Raw genomic sequence first — 20,846 nt, 5'->3', positions numbered from 1 at the left:
TGCCTTGTGAGTTGGCCAAGGTGCAGTTAGGTGGTCCTGCACTGGATAGTGCTACTGGGCCTGGAGTCAGGATGACTCCTATTTATGAGTTCAAATCCAGCCTCAGACATTTACTAGCTGTGACCCTGGGCAAGTCACTTTGCATCAGTTTCCTCATCTGTAAAATTAACTGGAGAAGGAAATAGCAAGCTACTCTCATATTTTTGCCAAGAAAACTCCAACTGGGATCACGAAGAGTCAGACATGGCTGAAACTGAACAAATACAGAAGAAACCATGCAAAATAATGTTACTCCCTAACATCCATTCTCAGTATTTCTAGTCAGCTTGACTTTTGCCCATTCCCCAAAAGGGATAAGGCAGCTCCTGGCCCTCCTAAACAAGTGGGAATGAGGGAGGGGAAATGACGAGGATAAACTAACACACAGCCATGAGTAAGGAGCTGAGATTTGGGAATTTATTTGGACACAGTCACAGTGCTGAGGATGCAGAGGCAGCCGAAGGTCAGGATGTTCTAAGCCAGGAATTCTTCTATTTTCCATGGCTCATCTATCTTGGGAGATTTTCTGGTCTCTAAAACTCATCCATATGGACCCAAAGGAATGTATGAATTGACTGCTACTATTCCTGTATCTAGTCCATGAAGTGCTGAAGGAAGTGTACAGGGTCAAGGGCCAGATTTCCTGATCTCATCCCCACTCTCATACCAGAGATAAATTGAGTAGCAGCAAGCAGCATGTCCATCTTGGGCACAGGAAGTATTGTGGCTCCTAGGAAGCCCCCATAAAAGACCGAGGAACTCCCCAGATCTCCTCTAGATTCCCTTTTAGAGCCCTGGACTGAGGTCTTCAGAGAGACACACAGAAATGGACAGACATGGACACAGGCAAAGAAACAGACACAGAGACAGATGGACATGGGCACACTAAAATGGATAGATATGGACAGAGATAAGGAAAGAAGACACAGACATAGGCATGGACACAGATGGATAGACCAAGACAGAGATATGGATGGAGAGACAAGGAGGGACACACAGGGAAAGATAAAGATAGGGACATGGACACAGACAGGGATGGACTTACAGAGGGAAAAACAGGGAAGTGGAACATATTAAACCCTCAAAGGATCTTCAACTTGATAAACTTATTAACCCACTACTGTGTGTATGGTAATATACTGTGGATGAAAAAACAGGCTGCCACAGGTCCTGCTCTTAAGGGGCTTATAGTTGAACTGGGGGAGCCACTATGATCTACATGTGCTAGGAAGGTCAGCCTTAACAGATGCACAGAAATTTGTCTCTCTGGCAAGAGAGAGCAGAACAAGATCCGAGGGCTGGAGTGCACACACATTTGGCTTGACCACAGAGTGCTTGGAGGAAAACAACATAAGAAGAGACTTGTGAAGGCCTCCAATGCAAGAATCAGTAGATTTGTTTGGCATGGTCAGCAGTGGGGAATGGAGCTACTTTCCGGAAGGCTGAGAAGCAAGGGATCTTCTGCAACTTGAGGCACAGGAGAGGCCTTGGGCACATCTCACCTAGGGTCCCTTGTGGCAACAGGGTATAGGATGCAATCTCTCACATAACAATGGGTAGCTATGTGACCCTGCAGTGGATAGAGTGCCACTGGGCCCAGAGTCAGGGAGACTCATCTTCTGGAGTTCAAATCTGGCTGTGACCCTGGGCAAGTCACTGCATCCCGTTTGCCTCAGTTTCCTCATCTATAAAATGAGTTGGAGAAGGAAATGGCAAACCACTCTTGTATCTTTGCCAGGAAAACCCCAAATGGGGTCATGAAGAATACTACTGAAATGACTGAACTCACCACAGAAGAGAGCCCCACATATATGAACTACATGAAAATGGGGTGCTCAAATCCTTGTTCCTTGAAAAGCTCAGTGTGCCATCATTACAGCCCCCTTCAGAGCACTGAAGCCCCTCATCATTCCCCATGATTTCCCTTCCTAGGCCCAGAGTGTTTATACAGTGTACATCGTATTGCTTTCTCCCCTACTAAACTGAGCCCCATGCGCTTGGCACAGCGTCTACAACATAGCAGATGAATAGGCAACAACATGTGGGAGGGAGGCCAAAGAAGAGACCAAGACGTCCTATCAAAACAAGAGGGATGGGGGATGGTGAGGCGGCCTCCCCTCATCTGGCAGGGAGGGTGTCTTAGGGATTTTGGGGGTGGGAAAAAAGCTTACATCTTCCTTGTTATTCCCTTCTAACAAAGTTGGCATTTCCTTCTGCATTCCAGAGTAGGAGCCTCTGGCCTCAGCCAATACTTGACCTCAGTTTAGCTCTTTCCCCCAGAAGCCCTGCCATCTGGCCTTTGGCATGAGACCCTGCCTAAGTCACACCTCGCTTTCAAGCTGAGCCTACACAGCAGCTGGTTTCTGAAAAATAAGGGATCCAAATCTTTCAGACCACCCACGTGCTCATCCCAAGCCAAGGGTCCTCTGGCCAACTTTCAGGGAATTGAGGTTGCTGATGTTTGGCCATGATGGAAGGTGACCAGATACTCATCCCTAAACCAAGAGGCCTGGGCTCAGGGGCTTCCGAGCAATCAAGAAATCTCGAGACTGAGGTCCTCTCGCAAGGAATAATCAGTAACCCTATCTGCTCTGTCTCTGGTTGGTAATCTTCCACTTAAAAAAACCCACCAAATTCTGATTTGCTTGTGGAAGCAGATAATGCAGATCCTCCAGGAAGGTCAAATAACTGTTTCCCAGAGGCTATCCATATGGGAGAGGACCAAACTGGGCACAATGGGGTATGGGGTGAAGGGAATTCAGGGAAGAAAGAAACCTTCTTGTCCACAAATGGAATAGGAAGCAGTGGCTGCCCCTCCAGAGAGCACTCAATGCCTGCCCGCAGCCTGCTGGACTGACTGAATGACAAGTCAAGGTTGGGGTCTGCTTCTTTCCCCCAATTCACCCTGACTTCAGCCAAGCAAACCGTTGGTGGAGTTGGTCCCATGTCACCACCTAAGAGGGTTTTTATGCCATGGCCTAAGCCTGGGACCTGTAGTCATGGCCTCAAGTGCCCCCAAACAGGTGCCTGGAAGAGTAAGAAAAAGCAAAGCCATCCAAGTCCAACTCGTCCTTCCAGCTGCCATTCAAACTATCACAGAAATGGCGAGATGGAGACTTTGGGGGGAACTCCACAAACTTACTGCCAAAAACTCCTGCTGGTTTCTCTGGAAGTTGTTTAGTAAGAAATAGAGCAAAGAGACCAATTCCTGATGTTTTTCCCTGTTCCATCCCCACCTACCACATGATGCCACACACGCGTGTGCACATAGGTCTATATATACGTGTATACTGTCTGTGTCTGTGTAGATGTGTGTAGGCCTAACTGGAGCCTGTGTGTCTAACAGGTTTCTTCTTCCACTAACCTCTCACAGAGGACATGGCCTCTGGAGTCTGGAGCCATCCATGGTTTTTGCAATTATTACTGCCAGGCCTCTGCCTGCCACCCCCCCCCCCCCCACATGGCCATCTAAGAGAACCAGGCCAGAGAGAGATAAAAGGCCAGACCCATAAAGGCCATGCAGGTGTTCCACACAATAGGCAGGAAGACCAGCAGACCCAGCACGCACAGAGACTGGCTGAGAGCCCTTCGCAGCTGGCCCGGGAATTCCCAGAGGCCTCCCCCTTGGGCAAGGCCACAAGGCTTCTGCTCTGGGATGCTATTGGGCCCTTCGGCCTTGATCTGGCCACATTCTTTCTCGGGATCTGCCGGCTTCTTGGCCCATGACCAGCCAGACCCCAGGATTTCCTCTTCTTCCGAGTCCTGACTCAGCCCATCCTTTACCAAGACGAAGCCTGGATGCTGTCGTACCAGCCACATGCCAGTGACGATACCAGGAGGGGATTCCTTCAGGGTGTCTCCTTCTCTGGGCTCCTCTTCTCCCCCCTCCTCTTCCTCCTCCTCCTCCTCCGCCCCAGAAGATGTCCCCAGCTCCTCAAATGTGCTACTACCTTCTTTAGCATCTTCAAAGAGCTCCACCATGTCCTGCACACTTTGCATGGCGTAGTGCAAGGTGATTTCCTCTGCCAGAGAGCTGTTCAAGGCTCTCTCTGGCCCCATCCACTTGAGGAAGACATCTTGGTCAGGGTCAGCCACCTCCGCGGCCCTCAAGCGCCTCAGGTGGGTGAGGTAGAGCTGCTCTAGCTCCACATCCACGGCGTCCTCAGTCTGGGCCTCGTCGGACCCGAACAAGTCTGGCCACTCACCCGCAGGACTCCCCCACTCTGATAGTGCCCCTTCCTCTGCCCCCAACAAGGGGCCTCCCCGGGCTCCTTCCCGATCTGGCACCAAGCTCAGCACAGAAGTGGGGAGCTCAGTGGTGGGGCACTGTGCGGATGCCAGGAACGACTCGGGCACGAACAGGGGAGAGCCTTTGTTTTCTGGAGAGCTAGCCCCTGCGACATCTGAGACCTAGGGTCATGGGAGGTGAGGAGGGAAGAGGGACAGAAGTGAGGGAAAAAAAGGGAAAAGAAAATCAGGATACATTCCACCCTAGGTGCCCCATTCCCTAACCCCCATTAAGTAGCTAAGGACCTTGGGAGTCACTCAGCAAACAGGAACCAGCTCCCTCTGGCCAAAGAAGGCCATGGAGTCAAGGAAGCCCAAGTTCAGAACCATCCCAAACACTCATGACCCCTCTGGCCTTCAGTGCCCTCCTCTGGAAAGGAGAGAGAGAGAGAGAGAGAGAGAGAGAGAGAGAGAGAGAGAGAGAGAGGAGGAAGAGGAAGAGGAAGAAAAAGAAGAAGAGAAGGAAAAGGAAGAGGAGGAAGAGGAGCAGGAGGAGGAAGAAGAGGAGGAGGAGACTCAACAGATAAGAGAAGGAGCCAAGGGCAGTGCCTACCATGTACGGTGGATTTGTTTTCCTGCAGAAGGTTTGGGGGCAGCCGTCTGGAGGCCCTTGGACACAAGCTCCTCCTGTCTGGGCCCCCTGACTAAATGATGACATCTTGTCAACTTCTGATTTAGTGGAAATGAATTCTCTGGCTCTCCCTGTGGCTGATGGGAACCTCTCACCTAACAAACAAGTGCCTGGCCATGGTGTCTGGCTTTAAAAGTTTTGCACTTAACTAGGCAGGCTCCCCCCTCCCCAGATCACCCCCAACACACTGCTGCTGCTAATAAAATAGCAAAGTGGCCAACGGGGAGCCAGGAGATCTGTATTTGAATTGCACTTTTGTGACATGAGGCAAGTCATTTGACTTCTGTAAGCCCCCGCTTCCTCATCTGTAAAATGGGAATAATTATCTTTGTACTATCTATGTTACAGAGTTGTCCTAACTTTGCAAATGTGAATCGTCTGTAACCATAGGAGCCCTTTTCCCTTAGTTCTACTATAACGGATTTAAGTGTAAATCAATTCAGCCCAGTGAGATCCTGGGTCTATTTAAAATGGAAATGAATATGCAATGATGATCACAATGGTGCAAGGTTCTCAAGCAAAGCCTTCTCCTTGTCAAAAACTCCCTTTTTCTTGGCTCATCAGTTTGTCGTCTGAACACAGCCACAGCATTAGGTCATTGTACTAGTCATTTCCGAGGGTCACTGTGAGCAATGCCCCTTTGTAAAGCTGGAGGAAAGCCCGAGAAGAGCTCAGTCCTACATGGAGGTGGGGAACCTGTTTCCAGAAGTAACAATGACACTGATTCTCAGAAGCCGGCACCCAAAGCATAAGGAATCAGCAGATGCAGAGACACAAAATATGGAAGGGGGGGCAGTGGTTCCATTGAGAGAAAGAGATGGTTCCAGAAAGGATCAAAGACTGGCGCCAGCTTCAAGTGGCAGGCTAAGAAGTCTGGGCTTTAGGAGATGCACAGCAATGTCCTGCCTGAGCACGTTTCCAAGGGTGGAGAGAGGTCAGGAAGGATGAGGACTCAATCGCAGTCCCTTGGGAATGCTGAGTTCAGAGGAGTAAGAGAGGGACAGAAGAGGAAGTAAGCGCACCTTACAAGAGAAGAGAGATACTTGAGGGGAACCAGCAGGGACGGATGGATCGAGTGAAGGCTTTCTGAGGATTGGGGAAACACAGGCATGTTTGTAGACAGCAGGAGAGAGGCCAGGAGACGGGGAGATTGAATAAAAGTGAGAAAGTGGGGGTGGCAGAGGGGGCAATCTACTAGAGAAGCTAGGGTGGGGTCAGGATGCGTGTGTGGGGGGCACATTGGCAAGGAGGAAGGGCCACCTCTGCATGGGAGACAAGTGAAGGAAGGCATCTGAGTGATGAGAGATGAGGAAGAGGGAAGCAGAGGGGGCTCAAGGCAAAAAATGGTCTCAATATTTTCCAATGAAATGAGGCAATTGGGACAGGCACAAAAGACCCATGGGAGATTTTTAAGGATTTAAAGATTTGGAAGAGTTTCTGTGGAGAGGGGGAGAGGGAGTTGATGAGGGAGGTGTGAGAGGATTGCCCTGCTGCAGTGGTGGCCCAGTTGAGATTAAGTATCACAAAAAAACCAGTTTTGTGAATTTCTCAGCAAGTGTGTGAACACAAGCAAAAGGAGCAGAGTGCGAATGATCCCAAACACACCTGGTGAAGTGAGATCAGTGGTCCAACAAGGGGCTGCTTCATCAAAGGGTCAAGACAGAGAAAAAAGGAAGAAAGTGTAACCAGGTTTGGAGCAGATAAAACCACATCAGAATTTGTGAGCAGGGGATATGATGGTCAAGGATGGGAGAATCTTAGAGTGTGGACGAAGTGAGGTGAAAGAGAAGGTCACAGGAAGTAGAAGCTACCAGAATCTGGAGTGGGTTTGAATAGGGACTGAATGAACCTCAAAGGAAGATGGTGGTAAAGGGAGATTCTAATCAGTCCACAAGCTTCAAGTAAGCACCTACTATGTTCCTGACACAGTGTTAAGCAGTGGGGATACAAAGAAAACCAAAAGACAGGCTGAATCCTGAGATCTAGAACCTATGACTTAACCCTTGGCTCAAAGGCTCAAGCTGAAGGCTTTGCTGCCTCTTTCTAGGTCTAACTCTTTAGCCTCTCATCTTGTGGGTCTCAAACTCTTGGTTCACAGCTGGAAATAAAACCTTGCAAAGATTCAGAGACATGGTCAGTATGTCTTCAGGAGTCTCCAAGTCTCTGGGGTGTTTTTTTTTTAATCTTAGCCCTCTAAAACATTAAGCCTCTACATTTCTCCAAGTCTTGCTCTAGAGGTTCATTAAGTCAAGGTCTATGGCCCCAAATCTCCTGCTACGTCTCTAGGTCTAAGCTGCTGACGGGAGGTCAAGAGTGGAGTTGGTTGATCATAAGACAGAGATAGAGTAATGAATGGAAAGAAGTGAGCATCGAAGGAAGGACCAAGAATGGGTTTAGGAAGAGTGTTGCAGAGAGAGACACGGAAGGAGAGAAGATGATCCAATAAGGGAACTTCTGAATTCCTGGACATGGACGTGGACCATCCATGGCCAACAGCAAGATCAAGAACATAGCTGAGGTGGGCACAGCAAGCATGTTGCAGGGGGGGGGCATATGGCATGCTGAAGTCCCTTAGTTAAGGGCAGGAACTGTGCAGCAGAGGAAGACTGTGAGCCATCAGGATTGGGTAATAAATGTGGAAAGGAGAAGAGGCTGCAGAGGGAGAGAGATCCCTTCTCGTGCCACTTTGTCCAAGGTGTCGGTATTTGAGAGGTGAAACTAGTATTATAAAGTATGGCCAGGCATGTAATATGGCAGGGCACAGCTCCAGGGGGCGTTACAGTGCACAGAGCTTGTAGTCAAGTCAGGATGACCTGAGCTCAAATCTGCCCTCAGATACTAGCTGTGAGACTTTGGGTAAGTCACTTCACCTTTGTCTGCCTCAGTTTCCTCAACTGTAAAATGGGGATAGTAATAGCCCCAACTTCCAAAGTTGTGAGCATTAGACGAGGTGCTATATGTAAAGTGCTCAGCACAGGGCCTGGCACATAGAAGGCTCTATAGAAATGCCAGATAGTATTATAATATTCAGTGTCAGCCAAGAGGAGTTGGGGATGGAAGGAGCATCAGAGTAAGAGGCTTTAAATAAGGGAAGGTTTGTTAGCCACAGAACTGGGCCATTCAGAAATCCTGAAGTTTCACAGCTGCAGGAGCAGGAGTGCTCTCCACCCATCCCAGATCTCTGTTTGGACACCTCCAGTGACCAGAGGGCACCTCACTCCCTCGGCCGATCTTGATGGGGAAGACAGTCTTCCTTAGGCTGTGCCAACCTCTCACTAGACCCCCAGCCTAAGCTACTGGGAGAGCTAAGGACAAAGGTGGAGGCCAGCTCCCCTGGTGGTGTTTTGTCCCTGGGCATCCTGGAAGGTTGCCCATCGACATGTGAGGCACATTACCACAAGGGTCCATGTGTGTATTTGGCTAATGTCATGGGGATGCTACTGTCTCTTACCTGTATTATCTGTGACCCTGGCTGGAGTGGCAGATGTGTCAGTAATATGCTCCCTGAACCCCTGTCCCCATCATCAGGGCATTCTGAAAGAGAAAAAGGTAGGAAGGAGAGGTCATGCTGCATTTCGGTGACTTCATGTCAACAGATTCTTTTCAAAACTAGTCACTGTATGAGAAACCCACAGGGAATGGGGAGGGCACAGCTACCTCTGGAGAGAAAATCTCCCCACTCCTGCCGCCCCACCAAGAGACTGCCTGCCTTGGTTTCCAACACCCTTCTCCATCTTCAAAGCCCACCAGACAAACTGTCCATTCATCCATGAAACCCAAGGTGTCATGGCCCCAAGTGCCAGTGTTCACCATCAGTGACAGCTTCATATCAGGAAGTGTCAGTGGAAAAGTTGGCCCAGGTCACCAGGATGGGTGACTCCCTGCCCTCCTTCCCCAAAAGGCTTTATCAGAGATATGCCTGTGCCTAGACTTACCAGTCTTCTTTTTTCACAGTAAACAGTCCATTCAACTCCCAAATTGGTGAGGTTCCCACTCTATAACCAGGGAATTTCTGAGACTGCAGGGGAATTTGTGTAAAACTCATAAGGAGATGAGAGGCAGGGTAGCAAAACAACACCAGTGTCATCATCACACTGCCCCGTCACTTACCCATCGAAGAGCCAGGGTCACCTACATTCTCTCTTCTGAGGTCCTCCTCAGTCTGCCTGTGGGAGGTAGAGAGAGGAAAGTGGACACATTCTCTACCTTGGAGGTCTGTCTCTCTGCCCCTCCACACCAGCACTACGATGTTTCTGAAGTAGAGCCCTGGCCATCCGCACCACTCACCACTGCTGGGCATTCAAGGTCTTTATATTTCAAGTCTCATCTCTCACTGCTCTGTGCTCTGCCCCTCAAACGTGGCTTCTACTGCCTTTGCCAGACTACCATCCCTCCCTTTTCTGTCAGATGCCATCTTCTCTGACATCACCTGTTTACTAAGCTAACCGCACCTAGCAATGAGGGTGTGTTGTAAGAATCATCGGCATGACAGATGGTACACTCTTTGCACCCAGCTCATTGCAGAAAAGCAGGAAGAGGGTATAGATTGGTGCCACCAGCCAAGTGCTCATAAGAGGGCACTCAGTCCAGACACTCTGCCAGCATCAGGAGCTTCCTCAGCTACTGGCCCCAAGCCAATTCTGATCTAGAAGTATAAGGAGAAAAAAAAAGCAAAGCAGACTGTGGGGGGCAATATTGGGGGCACACTGGCCCTGAAGTCAGAGGGACTTGAGTTCAAATCCGACCTCAAATACTTACTAGCTGTGTTTTACTGGTCACTCAACCCCAATTGCCTCAAAAAGGGGGGGTATACACCATATGAAAAGGAAAGCTTCACCTGGTCTCCTACCACCCCTAAATCTGAGACCGTTGGGCTCTTGGCTGAACAACTGTATTTACAAATTTACTTTTTACAACGAATCTACTCTTTTTTGTCTCCATGGTTTATTAAGATGTAGCTGAGAGACTTCCTTGTCCACACACCTCCTCAGAGAAGGGTTGTGCGTCCTGGTGACTGGCAAAGCGTCCAGGTCTGGTAGCGATATCCTGAGTCTGCTCTCGCCCTTGGAGATCTTTGGTCTCACCATCACAGCCCACAGTGACTCCCATCCAAGCACTTCTAGTCTCTAATCCCAGTGGCAGGGAAAGCGAGACTGGAACAGTGGGGCTGAAGCCTGAGGACAACAGTCAAGGGGGAAAGGTCTTCAAAGGATTTGAATCTTCACCAAGAAGCCCCTTGTGCCTGCTCCTCCAAACACTTCAGTCTAGTTCCCATGATCCTCCTGGGTCTTGCCTTCACATTATAGACAATCCCAGTTGCTTCAATGTGGCCTCAATCCATCTGCTGCTCAATTCAATATCTGACATGAGTTGGGACAAGGGCAGAGGACGGAAGGACAGCCGCTTTCTGGTTGTCTTAATGCACTGAGTTCATATGAGCATGCTTGGGCCTTTCCACTAAAACCCTCAGATCTTTTTCTAATTTGATTCAGCTCAAGGCTCTCGCCCAAAGCTGTCAAGAACAGGGTTCACAGTCAGCAAGTGGGCCCACAGCACTCCAGAGAGTTTAACAAAATAAATAACAAGGCAATGAAACACAGATACCATGACGTTTGAAAATGAAGTCAATCTGTGGTCGGTGTGAGTCCTGCCCGAGTCCAGCAAGGCTGCCCTGTGCTGCCTCCACTGTTTGTGCTTTTGTCCAAGTCAGGGAAGGAACATGAAACAGCAATCTGGGGCCCAGTGGGGCCCTCCTCCCCCCACACGGACATGGGGCCATCACCAGCCAACTCCACTTTGAGCTGATCGTCAGCTGGACAGATTCGATCTTGCTCCATGTGAACTGTCCAGCCCGATGTCCTCTCTCAGATGGTCCCAGGAGGGCACAGACAACTGGAATCAGGTGTGCATACGCAGAACTGGAGACAAACGGAAGTCTGGTGGGAAGCAGAGCACTGGCCTAGAGATTAGCTACTTGAGTGTCCTGACCCTGTACCACCTTTCACCCAGAGCCTCTGGCCTCTACCTCATCACACTCAACACCCCAGAAGCAAAAGAAGCATGGAGTGAGAAAACACCCAGGCCCGTCGCAGGTACTGTTCTTTGCAATAGTAGGACACAGAAGCGGTGAAAAGAGCCCTGGGAACCAGGAAAGCCCTGCATTCTAGTCCCCATCTGACTGAAGCCACCAGCCCAAGATCACATAACTGCAATGAGGAGAGAAAACGGAAAATGGGCCTCATCGGAAGGTCTGATGCAGACGAATACTAGAAGGCCATCGTTTGGGGGCCTCGAGCTCTGGCAGATCAGCACTTTGAAAGTCTCATATCTAAAAAATGTCTTTCATTTTCTCAAACCCCAAGTTCAAATGCTAAGAGGTCAGGGTGAAGGAGCATTCTGGGCCTCTAGCAGCAAATATAAAATCCTCTGCTTAGCTTTCTTCAAACCTGGCCCCCTCCTACTGTACTTGGATACTGGCCTCCCCGCAGCTCCATTCCCTGACTCTGAGCATGTGCACTGGCTGTGCTCCATGCTCAGAATCCTCTCCCTCCTCATCTCCTCCTCCTGCCCTCCCTGGCTTCCTTTCTCCAGGACATTGTTCCTCTTCCTCTTGCTGTCACTGCCTTCCTTCTGCTGATTCTCTCACTTTTCCTGACCGCGCCTTTGCAGCTGGCTGTTTGCGTGTCTAACCCTGTGAGCTCCTTGAGGGCAGGCACTCACAGGCTGGATGTTTCCTTCTATGCATAGCCTCGGCCCCAATGCTCCTAGTCACTACAGTGCACTGTTCCCTGTAGAATGCAATCCAAACTCCCTGGTCCAGCAACGAAGACCCTTCACAGCCTGGCCCCTGCCTTCTTTTTCTCCAGCCACACTAGACTTCTGCCTCTTTCTTTTGCATATCCCACACGCCTAGAATGTCCTCTCTCCTCATGGTCTCCTACAAGCCTTAGCTTCCTTCAAAGCTCAGATCCAAGGTTATTTTCAACATGAAGGCTTCCCAGGTACCCACCACCTCTGCCCCACAGACTGCTTTGGCTCTGCCAGTACCTGGCACACAGTGAGGGTTTCAGAAATGCTTGTTCAATGATCAGCTGATTAAACTGCCAGGTCACCTTTCTCCCTCCAACCTAGTCTCTTAATTATGGAAATCAAGGTGCTCTCACAGCAGTCTGAAGATCATTTCTAGCAGCTAGGAGGGGAAAACCTGGCAGGCAGGAGATGAGGGGGTGAGCTGAGAGTAAAGTGTGGCAACTTAGGAGCTTCTAGACAGTGGGGACAGACAAGAAAGAAGCAACCACAGAGATTTCACTTGAAAGGGAAAAGAGCCAGATGTGACCATTTCTAAGAGGCTGTGGAAAAAACAATGAAAGAGAAGAGAAGCGTGCCTCCACACTGAAGAATCAGCCTCTGCTGTTTCCTCCAAGAGTCTCTCTGATGCCATCAGCTCAGGTGGCTTTCGAGGTGCTTAGGTCACAGAAGAAAAGAGAAGATTCACAGACAAGGCAAGAAGCACTGACTGATAAGTGTGCGAACAGGGTTGTATGGGGCACACGGTAACCTGAGTGAGGAAACAGTCTGTACCATGGGAAAGTGGAGTCACGGACGTTTCAAAAAAGCATGTCCGCCCCACCCTGGTGTAGGCCCTGATAACCTGCCTCAATCTCTCCCCACCAAAGTGAGCTTCCTAAAGCTCAGGTCCGACCGTGCCCCCCAGAGGCCCTGCTCAGTAAACTCAGTTGATCCAGTGACCCAGGCCTCCTGGCTACTCCTCAAACAAGGCTCCAGGCATTTTTTCTGGTCTGGAATGCTCTGGCTCCCAGATTCCTTCAAGTCCCAAAGGAAATCCCACTTTTCCAGGCAACATTCCCAGGGCCTTTTCTTTGCAGACCATTTCCTATTCATCCTGGAGAAAGCTTGTTTGAACATCATAGTTGGTGGCTGGGCTTGGAGATCCTTGACAGCAGGGGCTGGCTTTCACCTTGCCTTTAATCCCCAGAGTTTAAGCACATGGTAAGAGCTTAATAAATGCTTCATGACTGCCTTGAAGCAGCAGGCCCAGCTCTGGTTCTCAGATCACTAGTGGGTGACTGGTGGCTGGAAGCATCACAGCCTCCACAACAGAAGCTCTGAGAATGGAGAAGGAGCCCACAGGATAGCAGAGACTGAGAACCCTTGGGAGGAGGAAGGAGAAACCTCAGGGCTCTTCCTTTTATCTCCACTTTCTGAATATCTGTGGGACTTCTTGGGAAACAGGAGAAATGGACGTTCCTCTCATAGTAATCCATGCTAAAACAGAAGGTCCTTTTTCCTGACTCCCACGTCTACAGACACAGGGAGAGGAGTACAACTCTGCCCACTAGGCCCAGGACAATCCATTTCAAACACATTTAAGATACAACCCACACTCATCTCCTGACCTGGCCAAAAGTCAAAGTGGTCCACCCCGGACACAGAGCACGATGGTCTCTCAAAAGCTTCCTACCGCCCAGTCTCACATTCCCATCACGAGAAACCAACTCCTACCTGACCTGCCCCTGAACAAGCATCTACTGGGAAAGCACCAGTGCCTGGGGGCTCATGGCCCCCCAAAGTAGTCCTTTTACAGTAGGAGAACTCTTCCAACTTTGCTCTTCCCACCAGCTGGGGCCCAGAGGAACGAGGTTGATCGTTCTCCACCCACAATGGTGGAGAACCCCCTTCTTCCCCACCCCAGGATCCAACTCTGACGTGGGTCTCCCTCTGAAATCTTCCCTGCTTCCCCCAACATTTGCATCCACAGCTCATTCCCCTCATCCTAGATTTAGGTTGGGCCTAGGCCATTTTTCATCTTAAAGTATACAAGCAACAGATTTATTCAATTAACAGCCACTGAGTTGTATTTTCTCAATTCTGAGAGTATATAGTTTAGATAAGATTAAGCCCCCTCTCCCACTTCAACAAACTCCTAGTGTGGGAGTGATGGGGGAGGGGAAGACACAGGGACCTGGACCACACATTACATTAAGTGCACTGGAGTGTTCTAAAACAAAGCACTCCCTGGGTCACTGATGGGAGGGAGGCTTTAAAGGGTGACTGAAGGGGTGGTTTAGGGAATGGTAGCAGCAAAGCCCCGGGCACAGGGGAGCCCACACATGCATGTTCACTCTGACCACACACGTCACAGAATGACACCGACTGGTAGAGGCCTGAGTGTCAGGTAGAAGAGTCTCAGCCAAGTGGCCCAATGGATAGAGATGCTCAACCAGGAGGCAGGAAGGCCTGAGTTCCAATTCTGCCTCAGATACTCCAGGGGCAAGTCACTCAACCTCTGTCTGCCTCAGTTTCCTCATTTGTAAAAGCACACCCACCTCCAAGGGCTGTAAGGCTTGAATGGGATAACACATGGAAAGCACACAAGTGCCAGCACTGATTTTTATTGTACACTGTTTGTATCAAACTAAGTCTCCTCCCTCTCTCACTTTTATGGTTATCCAGCAACCAGAAGGGAAATCCTGTCCTCCTCAGTGAGTGCTCTCCTGCATGCACACCCTGGCTAACGAGGTGCACGCATGTGTCTCTGGGTCTGGGAAAAAACTGAGGCCCTCCATGTTTTTTTGCAGTAGAGAAATTAGGGGCTAGCAGAGAATCAGACACGGGTCAGCACGGGTAGAGATGGAAGAAGATGAGCTCTGGGTGTCTTGCACAGCACCCAGACCAGCCCCAGAGTCCAGCTCAGATCTCTGCTTTCTGAATCTAGTGTTCAGATGGGCTCCAAAGTAGAAACTGACTCAAACCCAGCCAAATGAAGACTTGCCACGCTGGCTTTCCAATACTCACAAACCTGAGCTTGCCATCCAGTGCATTTAGTGGGCACTGGTGGAGGCTTTGTTGGGAAGCACCTTAACCACATGGGATATTCTGCTGTAAGTTGGATTTCCTCCCTTTTCTTCTCCCATATCTGATTTTTCAAAAGCTCTTGGAACTTAAAGGGCCTGTCAAGGCCATGCAGGCCAAATTACTTCCTGTGCTAAAGAGGAGAGGACAACCTATGGGCCAGTTACTCAGGCTGAAACCCAGGAGTTTCTGATGCCAAATCCAATTCTAATCCAAGTCTATTTCAGACTATGCCTAGTCTGAAATCACTCCTGCCCTCAAGGGCTCCCATAATATAGGAGATATCTCAGGCACTTGGCCCTGAGAAACTGACAGTACAAAGGCGATCACTCTCATTTTATAGATGAAGAAAATGAGGTGGAGAGAAGAAATCTGTCCAATGTTACACAGTGAGACAAGAGCTTAAGTTACTGGACCTTGGGTTCTACTTCTGAAAGCCATTTTGGCAAGGGCCCAGGACATGGTGACCAAGCTAGACAGGCTGATCTCATGCTGGTCAAGTTCTCCTTTCATTCGCAGGGTTAGGCACCATCCCATCATTCTCTCCAGCCAGGACTAGTTATCTGTGCATAGGTCACACCCTCATACCAGTCTGGGGGCCCCAAGAGGGTCAGAACTGGTTTTCCCAAACAGTACATCTTCTATCGCAGTGCAAGGCACTTTTGGGGTGGGGAACCATACTACTGACTTCATCAGTGTAGGGAACGAAGAAATCTGCTCCACTCAGTCTAGCCATTCCTATGTAATTTATTCCCTGAATCTTCAGGGAACTACCTAGAGCAGATTCAAATGTCACTGGGAAATGTTTAACAAAATCAAGAAAAATACATTAATACAACCTAGATAACGTTAATTTGTAGTTTTCTAAGTCTTTGTATTGAAGTTTGATACTATTGGCCAAGAGCACTGAGAAGGTAACAGAATCAGCAGGTGTCAGAGGTGAGATGGGAACCCAAGGCTTTCTGCCTCTAAGGCCAGTCCTCTATCTATTTGCCTGTCATGTTAGAAAAGAACAAGTGTCCAATTGGAGGACAGTGACCTGTGTGGGTTCAGCTAAAGCATGAAGCCTTGGTTCTCAAATATAATGTTACCCAGTGACCATGATGGGGATTACTCAGCAAGTCCTGCTGGGCTGGAAAGGCTTTGAGTACAGGAGTGGGCATGGTCTTGGTCCAAGAGTGAGCCGGCCAGTGGGGGACAGAATTCTCAGTGCTGGGATTAGCCATGATGGAAAATACTAGACAACACTGAATGTGTGAAGGTGTGCTCACCAAGGCTGGTTTTCTCAGCCAGTACTGGGCACAAGAGTCACTTCATCACTGTCTGCCTAACTCTAGGTTGGGGAACCCGTGGCCCAGAGGACCCACATGGTCTTCTAGGTCCTTGGGTTCAGCCTTTTGACTGAGTCCAAGTTTTACAGCACAAATCCTTTTATGAAGGGGATTTGTTCTGTGAAATTTGGATTCAGTCAAAGGGCCACACCCAAGGAACTAGAGGGCCACATGTGGCCTTGAGGCTGCAGGTTCCCCACCTTGATTCACTTTACAGAGGAGAAGACTGCTGGAGGCCCAAGAAGGTCCAACAGGCATCTGAGGCAGAGCAAGAACCCAGGTCTTCCAGTTTCTGAGTTGTTACTCTTTCACTTGGGACAGTGACACTAACACTGTTCACTCTAACATCTCTTCACTGTCCCCCCAAAACATTTGTGTTCAGATCTTGTTAAGACAACAGCTCCAACGACCACAGTCATCTGCAGCACTGGCTGCTGCTTCACAATATTACCTCATTTGAGCCTTGCCAGCTTACATGCTATAATAGGCAGGTGCTATTATTATTATTCCCATGTCACAGATGAGGAAACTGAGGCACAGAGGAGCTAAGAGATTTGCTAGGGGGTGTCTGAGACCACATTTGAACTCAGGTCCAGTGCTCTAGCCACTGTGCTCCCTATTTACCTGACCCTTACTCAGAGCTTTATCCCTTTTAATGGGGGGTGGGAGGGGATAGGGCAATGGCTGCCTCAGACTCCTTAGTGGGCTCCCACCCTGAGTATGGGAGGGAAGGAGCAGAAGCAGGGGTGGGCGCTGCAGTTCGAGTTTACCTGTGTCTGACAGGCTTCATACAACTCTTCAGATGTTTCGTCTCCACCTCCCAAAGTAGGTGCTTTGGTGTTGGGGGTGGCACAGAAGGCCGTGGGAGGCCCAGCCCCTTGGCCCGGGCTGCCGAGGTCTCCTTCAGCACCACTGTATAGTTTTTGCCCTGGTTGTTGGCCCAGTAGGTGGCCTCGGGTGTCTGGTAGCGCACCACGAAGTCTATGCGGGCACCGTCCTGGACCTGGGCACCCACGCTGGCGGGCTCGAAGGGCAGCTGGAAGGCGAAACGGTCCGTCTGCCCCCCGTCCTCAGGAGAGCTGCTCCCGCCTGGCACATAGTGGGCTGGGTGGTCACGGAAGGTGAGCCAGCCGTCGTGGGTGGCACGCACGTGCACAGCCTTGTGGTAGGACAGGTTGAGGACCCGGATGAGGCCACGCAGCACTGGGGCTCGGCCGGGCGCCCCGGGATCCTCAGGGGGCAGCAGGTCCTCCAGCTCCACCATGGAGCCCCGCAGGCGTTCCAGGCGCCCGGGGGCCGGGGGCAGCACAAAGCCGGGCAGCAGATAGAAGGGAGGCCCGGGCCCGGCTCCGGGGGTGCTCCCGCTCAGGCCCAGCTCGGCAGGGGACACGTCGTCGTCGTCGTCGTCGTTGTCATCGTCGTCGTCGTCACCGCCACCGTCGGGCCCTCCCCCGAGCCCCGCGCATCCCCAGGGCTGGTAGCGCCTCAGCTGGGCCAAGGGCAGCCCCAGGGCCTCGTCCGCAAAGAGCACGCGTCGGGGTCCTCCCGAGGGGCGCCGTGGCTGCCCCGGCCCCGGCCCCGGCCCCGGCCCCGGCCCCGGCCCCTCCTCTGGCCCGCGCGGGGGTCCGCCCAGCTCCTCGAAGGCGGCGGCGGCGGGGGGCAGCGGCCCGGGCTCCGGGGGCACCCCGGCCAGGCTCGGGGGCTCTCCCTGGGGGGCCGCTCGGGCCATGGCGATGGCGGGGCCGGACGGCCCTTCGACGAGGCCAGGCCCCGAACCCCGAGCCGGAGCCGGAGCCGGAGCCGGAGCCGGAGCCGGAGCCGGAGCCGGAGCCGGAGCCGGAGCGGGAGAGAGAAGAGGGGAGGGGGAAAAGCGCAGGCGAGAGCAAGACGCGGCCACGCGGCCAATGGCAGGCAAGCGAAGGCGGGAGATTAAGGGCAGAGACCAATGGGAAGATGGCAAACGCGAAGGGAGGTGGGGTAGGGGGGTGTGGGGCGCGCGGGGGTTGACGGAACGGGGCACGAGGCCAATGGGAGAAAGCAGCGCGAGGAGACCAGCCGAGGGAGGAGGCCTCACCTCGGAAGAAGGGCGGGGAAAGAAGAGGGAGGGGGGAAGGGGAGGAGTCGGAGGCCGGCCCGCCCCCCAGCCTCAGACGCCTGCGCGGCCAAGCGAACGGGCACGTGGGGAAGGCGGCAGGAGGCTTGCGGGCCGTGGCCGCCTTGTTTTTCCTTTCGCCTCCCTTCCTTACCTCTCCTTCCTTCCTCCTCCCTTCCTCTCCCCTCCTTTCTTACTCCCCTCTCTTTCCCCTCCCCCTGCTTCCTTTTTCTAGACGGGGAGAGAGTTCCCCATGTGGGGAGAGTTCCTACCTCTCCCCCAGCCGACTCCCAGAGCTCTGGCCTTGGGGGTTGGCCCATGTAGCCACCTCTGATGGTGTGTGATGGCAAAGAGAGGCATTTGGAGAGGGGACTTGGGACATTGACGGGGCTGCTTTGAGGGACCCAAGAGCCAAACAATGGGTAGGACCCCTGAGCCTCTCAAGGAGACAGAGGAGTCTGGGACCTTGAACTGGGGGTAAGAGACCTGGCCTTCAGACCTGACCGTTGCTGACTTATGAGCTGTAGCCTATCATGAGCTATGATTATGAGTTATGGTTGAGTCATAATCAGTATTGGTTTAGTGAATGCATCAAATGTGGCCTTAGGGAGGGAGGCAGCATCCCTGGAATTCTAGTTGCTGCTTACAGTCTGGATGAGCTTAGCCAAATCATGGCACCCCTGGGCCACATTCCATCCTTAAATTTCCTCTTCTGCAAAATACAGGAATTGGACCAGAGCACCTCTGAGGTCCCCCTTAAAGGAATTAGAGGGGGCAGGGTTTAGTGTGACTTGGCCAAGGGCCCCCAAGAAGTAAAGAAGTACAGCCCATTTTAATATGGTGCTTTAAAGTTCACCAGACACACCTCCCAGCCCCATGAGCAGTAGGTTAGCATATTTATCCCCAATGAGCAGGTTTCACTTCTGGGGAAATCCTCACAATCCACCTTGAGCACAACACTGAATCTCTCACTATATAACCTCTAAGAAGTATGTATTAAATGCCCTTTATAAGCTAAGCACAGTACCTACACATATGAAAAAGCAACCATAGCCCTTTCCCTCAAGGAGTTTAGAATTGAGTAGGAACATGATGAGGTCCCACAGTACAGATAAGATGCGGGAGCTGAGGATGGTGGTGAGGGGGAGGACCAAGGTTGATTTCATGATAAGGTTTTTTCCCTATCATTTATCATTTTCCCTGTGGCAGGTAGGGGGTGCTGCAGTGAATAGAGTGTCAGGTCTGGAGTCAAGAGGATCTGAGTTCAAATTTGGCCTCAGACACTTCCTAGCTATGCAAGTCATTGTACCCTATTTGCCTCATTTCCTCATCTGTAAAATGAGCTGGAACCACACAAGTATCTTTGCCAAGAAAACCCCAAGTGGGGTCACAGAGAGCAAGACATGACTGAAAAATGACTGGACAATGACAAAGATTTTCCCAATAATGAATTTCCTAGGGCATAGGGAAAAAGCCAAATATCTCTCTTCGAATGAGAGCCCAAGGAGCCTGACATCCAGCCATCCAGCCTTCTGAAAAAAGGATGCTATCTAGCCATGTTGAGGGACATACAGAAAGGGGCATTGAATTAAAAATAAGGGAGTGGTGGAAGCTTAAGGAAAGAAGAAAAGAAAACTTTGAAAAACCATTGTACTTGTTGTGTAACAGAGTTAAAGTCATAGTGATCACATTATTTTCCAAATAAACACACAAAATGCAAGTTTTAGTGGTCAAGTCCACTGACAGGTCTTAACAAGTAAGTGTTGGTAGGCAAGCCTGTTTCTCATTGTCTGGAAGTGCAGCATGCATTGGCAGGAATATGTGCATGTAATGACTTGTTTACAATGCAATACAGTACTATACAATTACATGACTCAATATTGTGTCAGAATTTCAATGCAGAAAAAACTCACAAATTTATAATAAATTATTAAATTTCAAGTGTGTCATTTAGAAATATATATTTTATATTTTTTGAAATGATGCAAATCTAAAAAAAAACACATTATTAAGGGGTTAAAGAAAGTAGATTTCCAAGGGGGTATGGAGTAATTTTCTTTTGAAAAGGGGGCACTAGGTCAATTGAGTTTGGGAACCTCTGTCTCAGATCCTGTGGGGAGACTTTAAGATGTCTGCAGGACATTATTTCAAGATGTATAAGAGGCAGTTGGAGATAAGAAATTCAAGATCAGCAGATATTTGGGGGCAGGTAAGGGAGATTTCAGAATCATTAGCATAGAGATAGTCATTAAATCCAGGGGAGTTGATAGGATCACCCAGTGAAGTTGATAGAAAGAGAAAAGAGCCTAGGACAGAGCCCTGAGGGCCACCCACTGTTAGCAGGTATGGACCTAGAGGAAGATCCAGCAAAGAAGACTGAGAAGTAGTCAGAGGTGGGAGGAGAAGCAGGAGAGAGACACTAGAGAGGAGAGAGTGTCCAGGAGGAAAGGGCTATGGGCAGCGGCTAAGGCTACAGAGCAGTCATCAGCATGTAAGAGCGATTACAAATTGTTAGTGTGGCAACTAGAAAGCATCCCTCCATCTTATCACTCCAAAATCTATAAACAAAAGAAAATGCTGCATTGGCTGAAAA

General features: G+C 50.4%; 1 protein-coding gene across 1 annotated transcript; it reads right to left on the bottom strand.

The window, feature by feature from the left end:
* Positions 1–434: 434 nt before the first annotated feature.
* On the bottom strand, positions 435–18,002 carry PPP1R3F (protein phosphatase 1 regulatory subunit 3F). The gene is made up of 4 exons (XM_072626176.1): positions 16,932–18,002; positions 9,068–9,123; positions 8,409–8,491; positions 435–4,449 (listed from the first exon to the last, which is right to left on the bottom strand). The coding sequence occupies exons 1-4, from the start codon at positions 17,888–17,890 to the stop codon at positions 3,508–3,510; spliced, it is 2,040 nt and encodes a 679-aa protein (XP_072482277.1). The 5' UTR covers positions 17,891–18,002; the 3' UTR covers positions 435–3,507.
* Between the last annotated feature and the right edge of the window lie 2,844 nt (positions 18,003–20,846).

The sequence above is a fragment of the Notamacropus eugenii genome, chromosome X (assembly GCF_028372415.1).
Source record: "Notamacropus eugenii isolate mMacEug1 chromosome X, mMacEug1.pri_v2, whole genome shotgun sequence".
Classification (NCBI taxonomy): domain Eukaryota; kingdom Metazoa; phylum Chordata; class Mammalia; order Diprotodontia; family Macropodidae; genus Notamacropus; species Notamacropus eugenii.
The sequence above is the reverse complement of the archived record's forward strand: the minus strand, read 5'-3'. Positions and strand labels throughout refer to the sequence as shown.

Coding starts and splice junctions, on each gene's coding strand:
- PPP1R3F (XM_072626176.1), bottom strand. CDS start 17,890: ATGGCCCGAGCGGCCCCCCAGGGAGAGCCCCCGAGCCTGGCCGGGGTG. Junction 9,124..16,931: donor ATGAAGCCTGTCAGACACAG/GTAAACTCGAAC, acceptor TACCTCCCACAG/GCAGACTGAGGAGGACCTCA. Junction 8,492..9,067: donor TGACCCTGGCTCTTCGATGG/GTAAGTGACGGG, acceptor TTTCTCTTTCAG/AATGCCCTGATGATGGGGAC.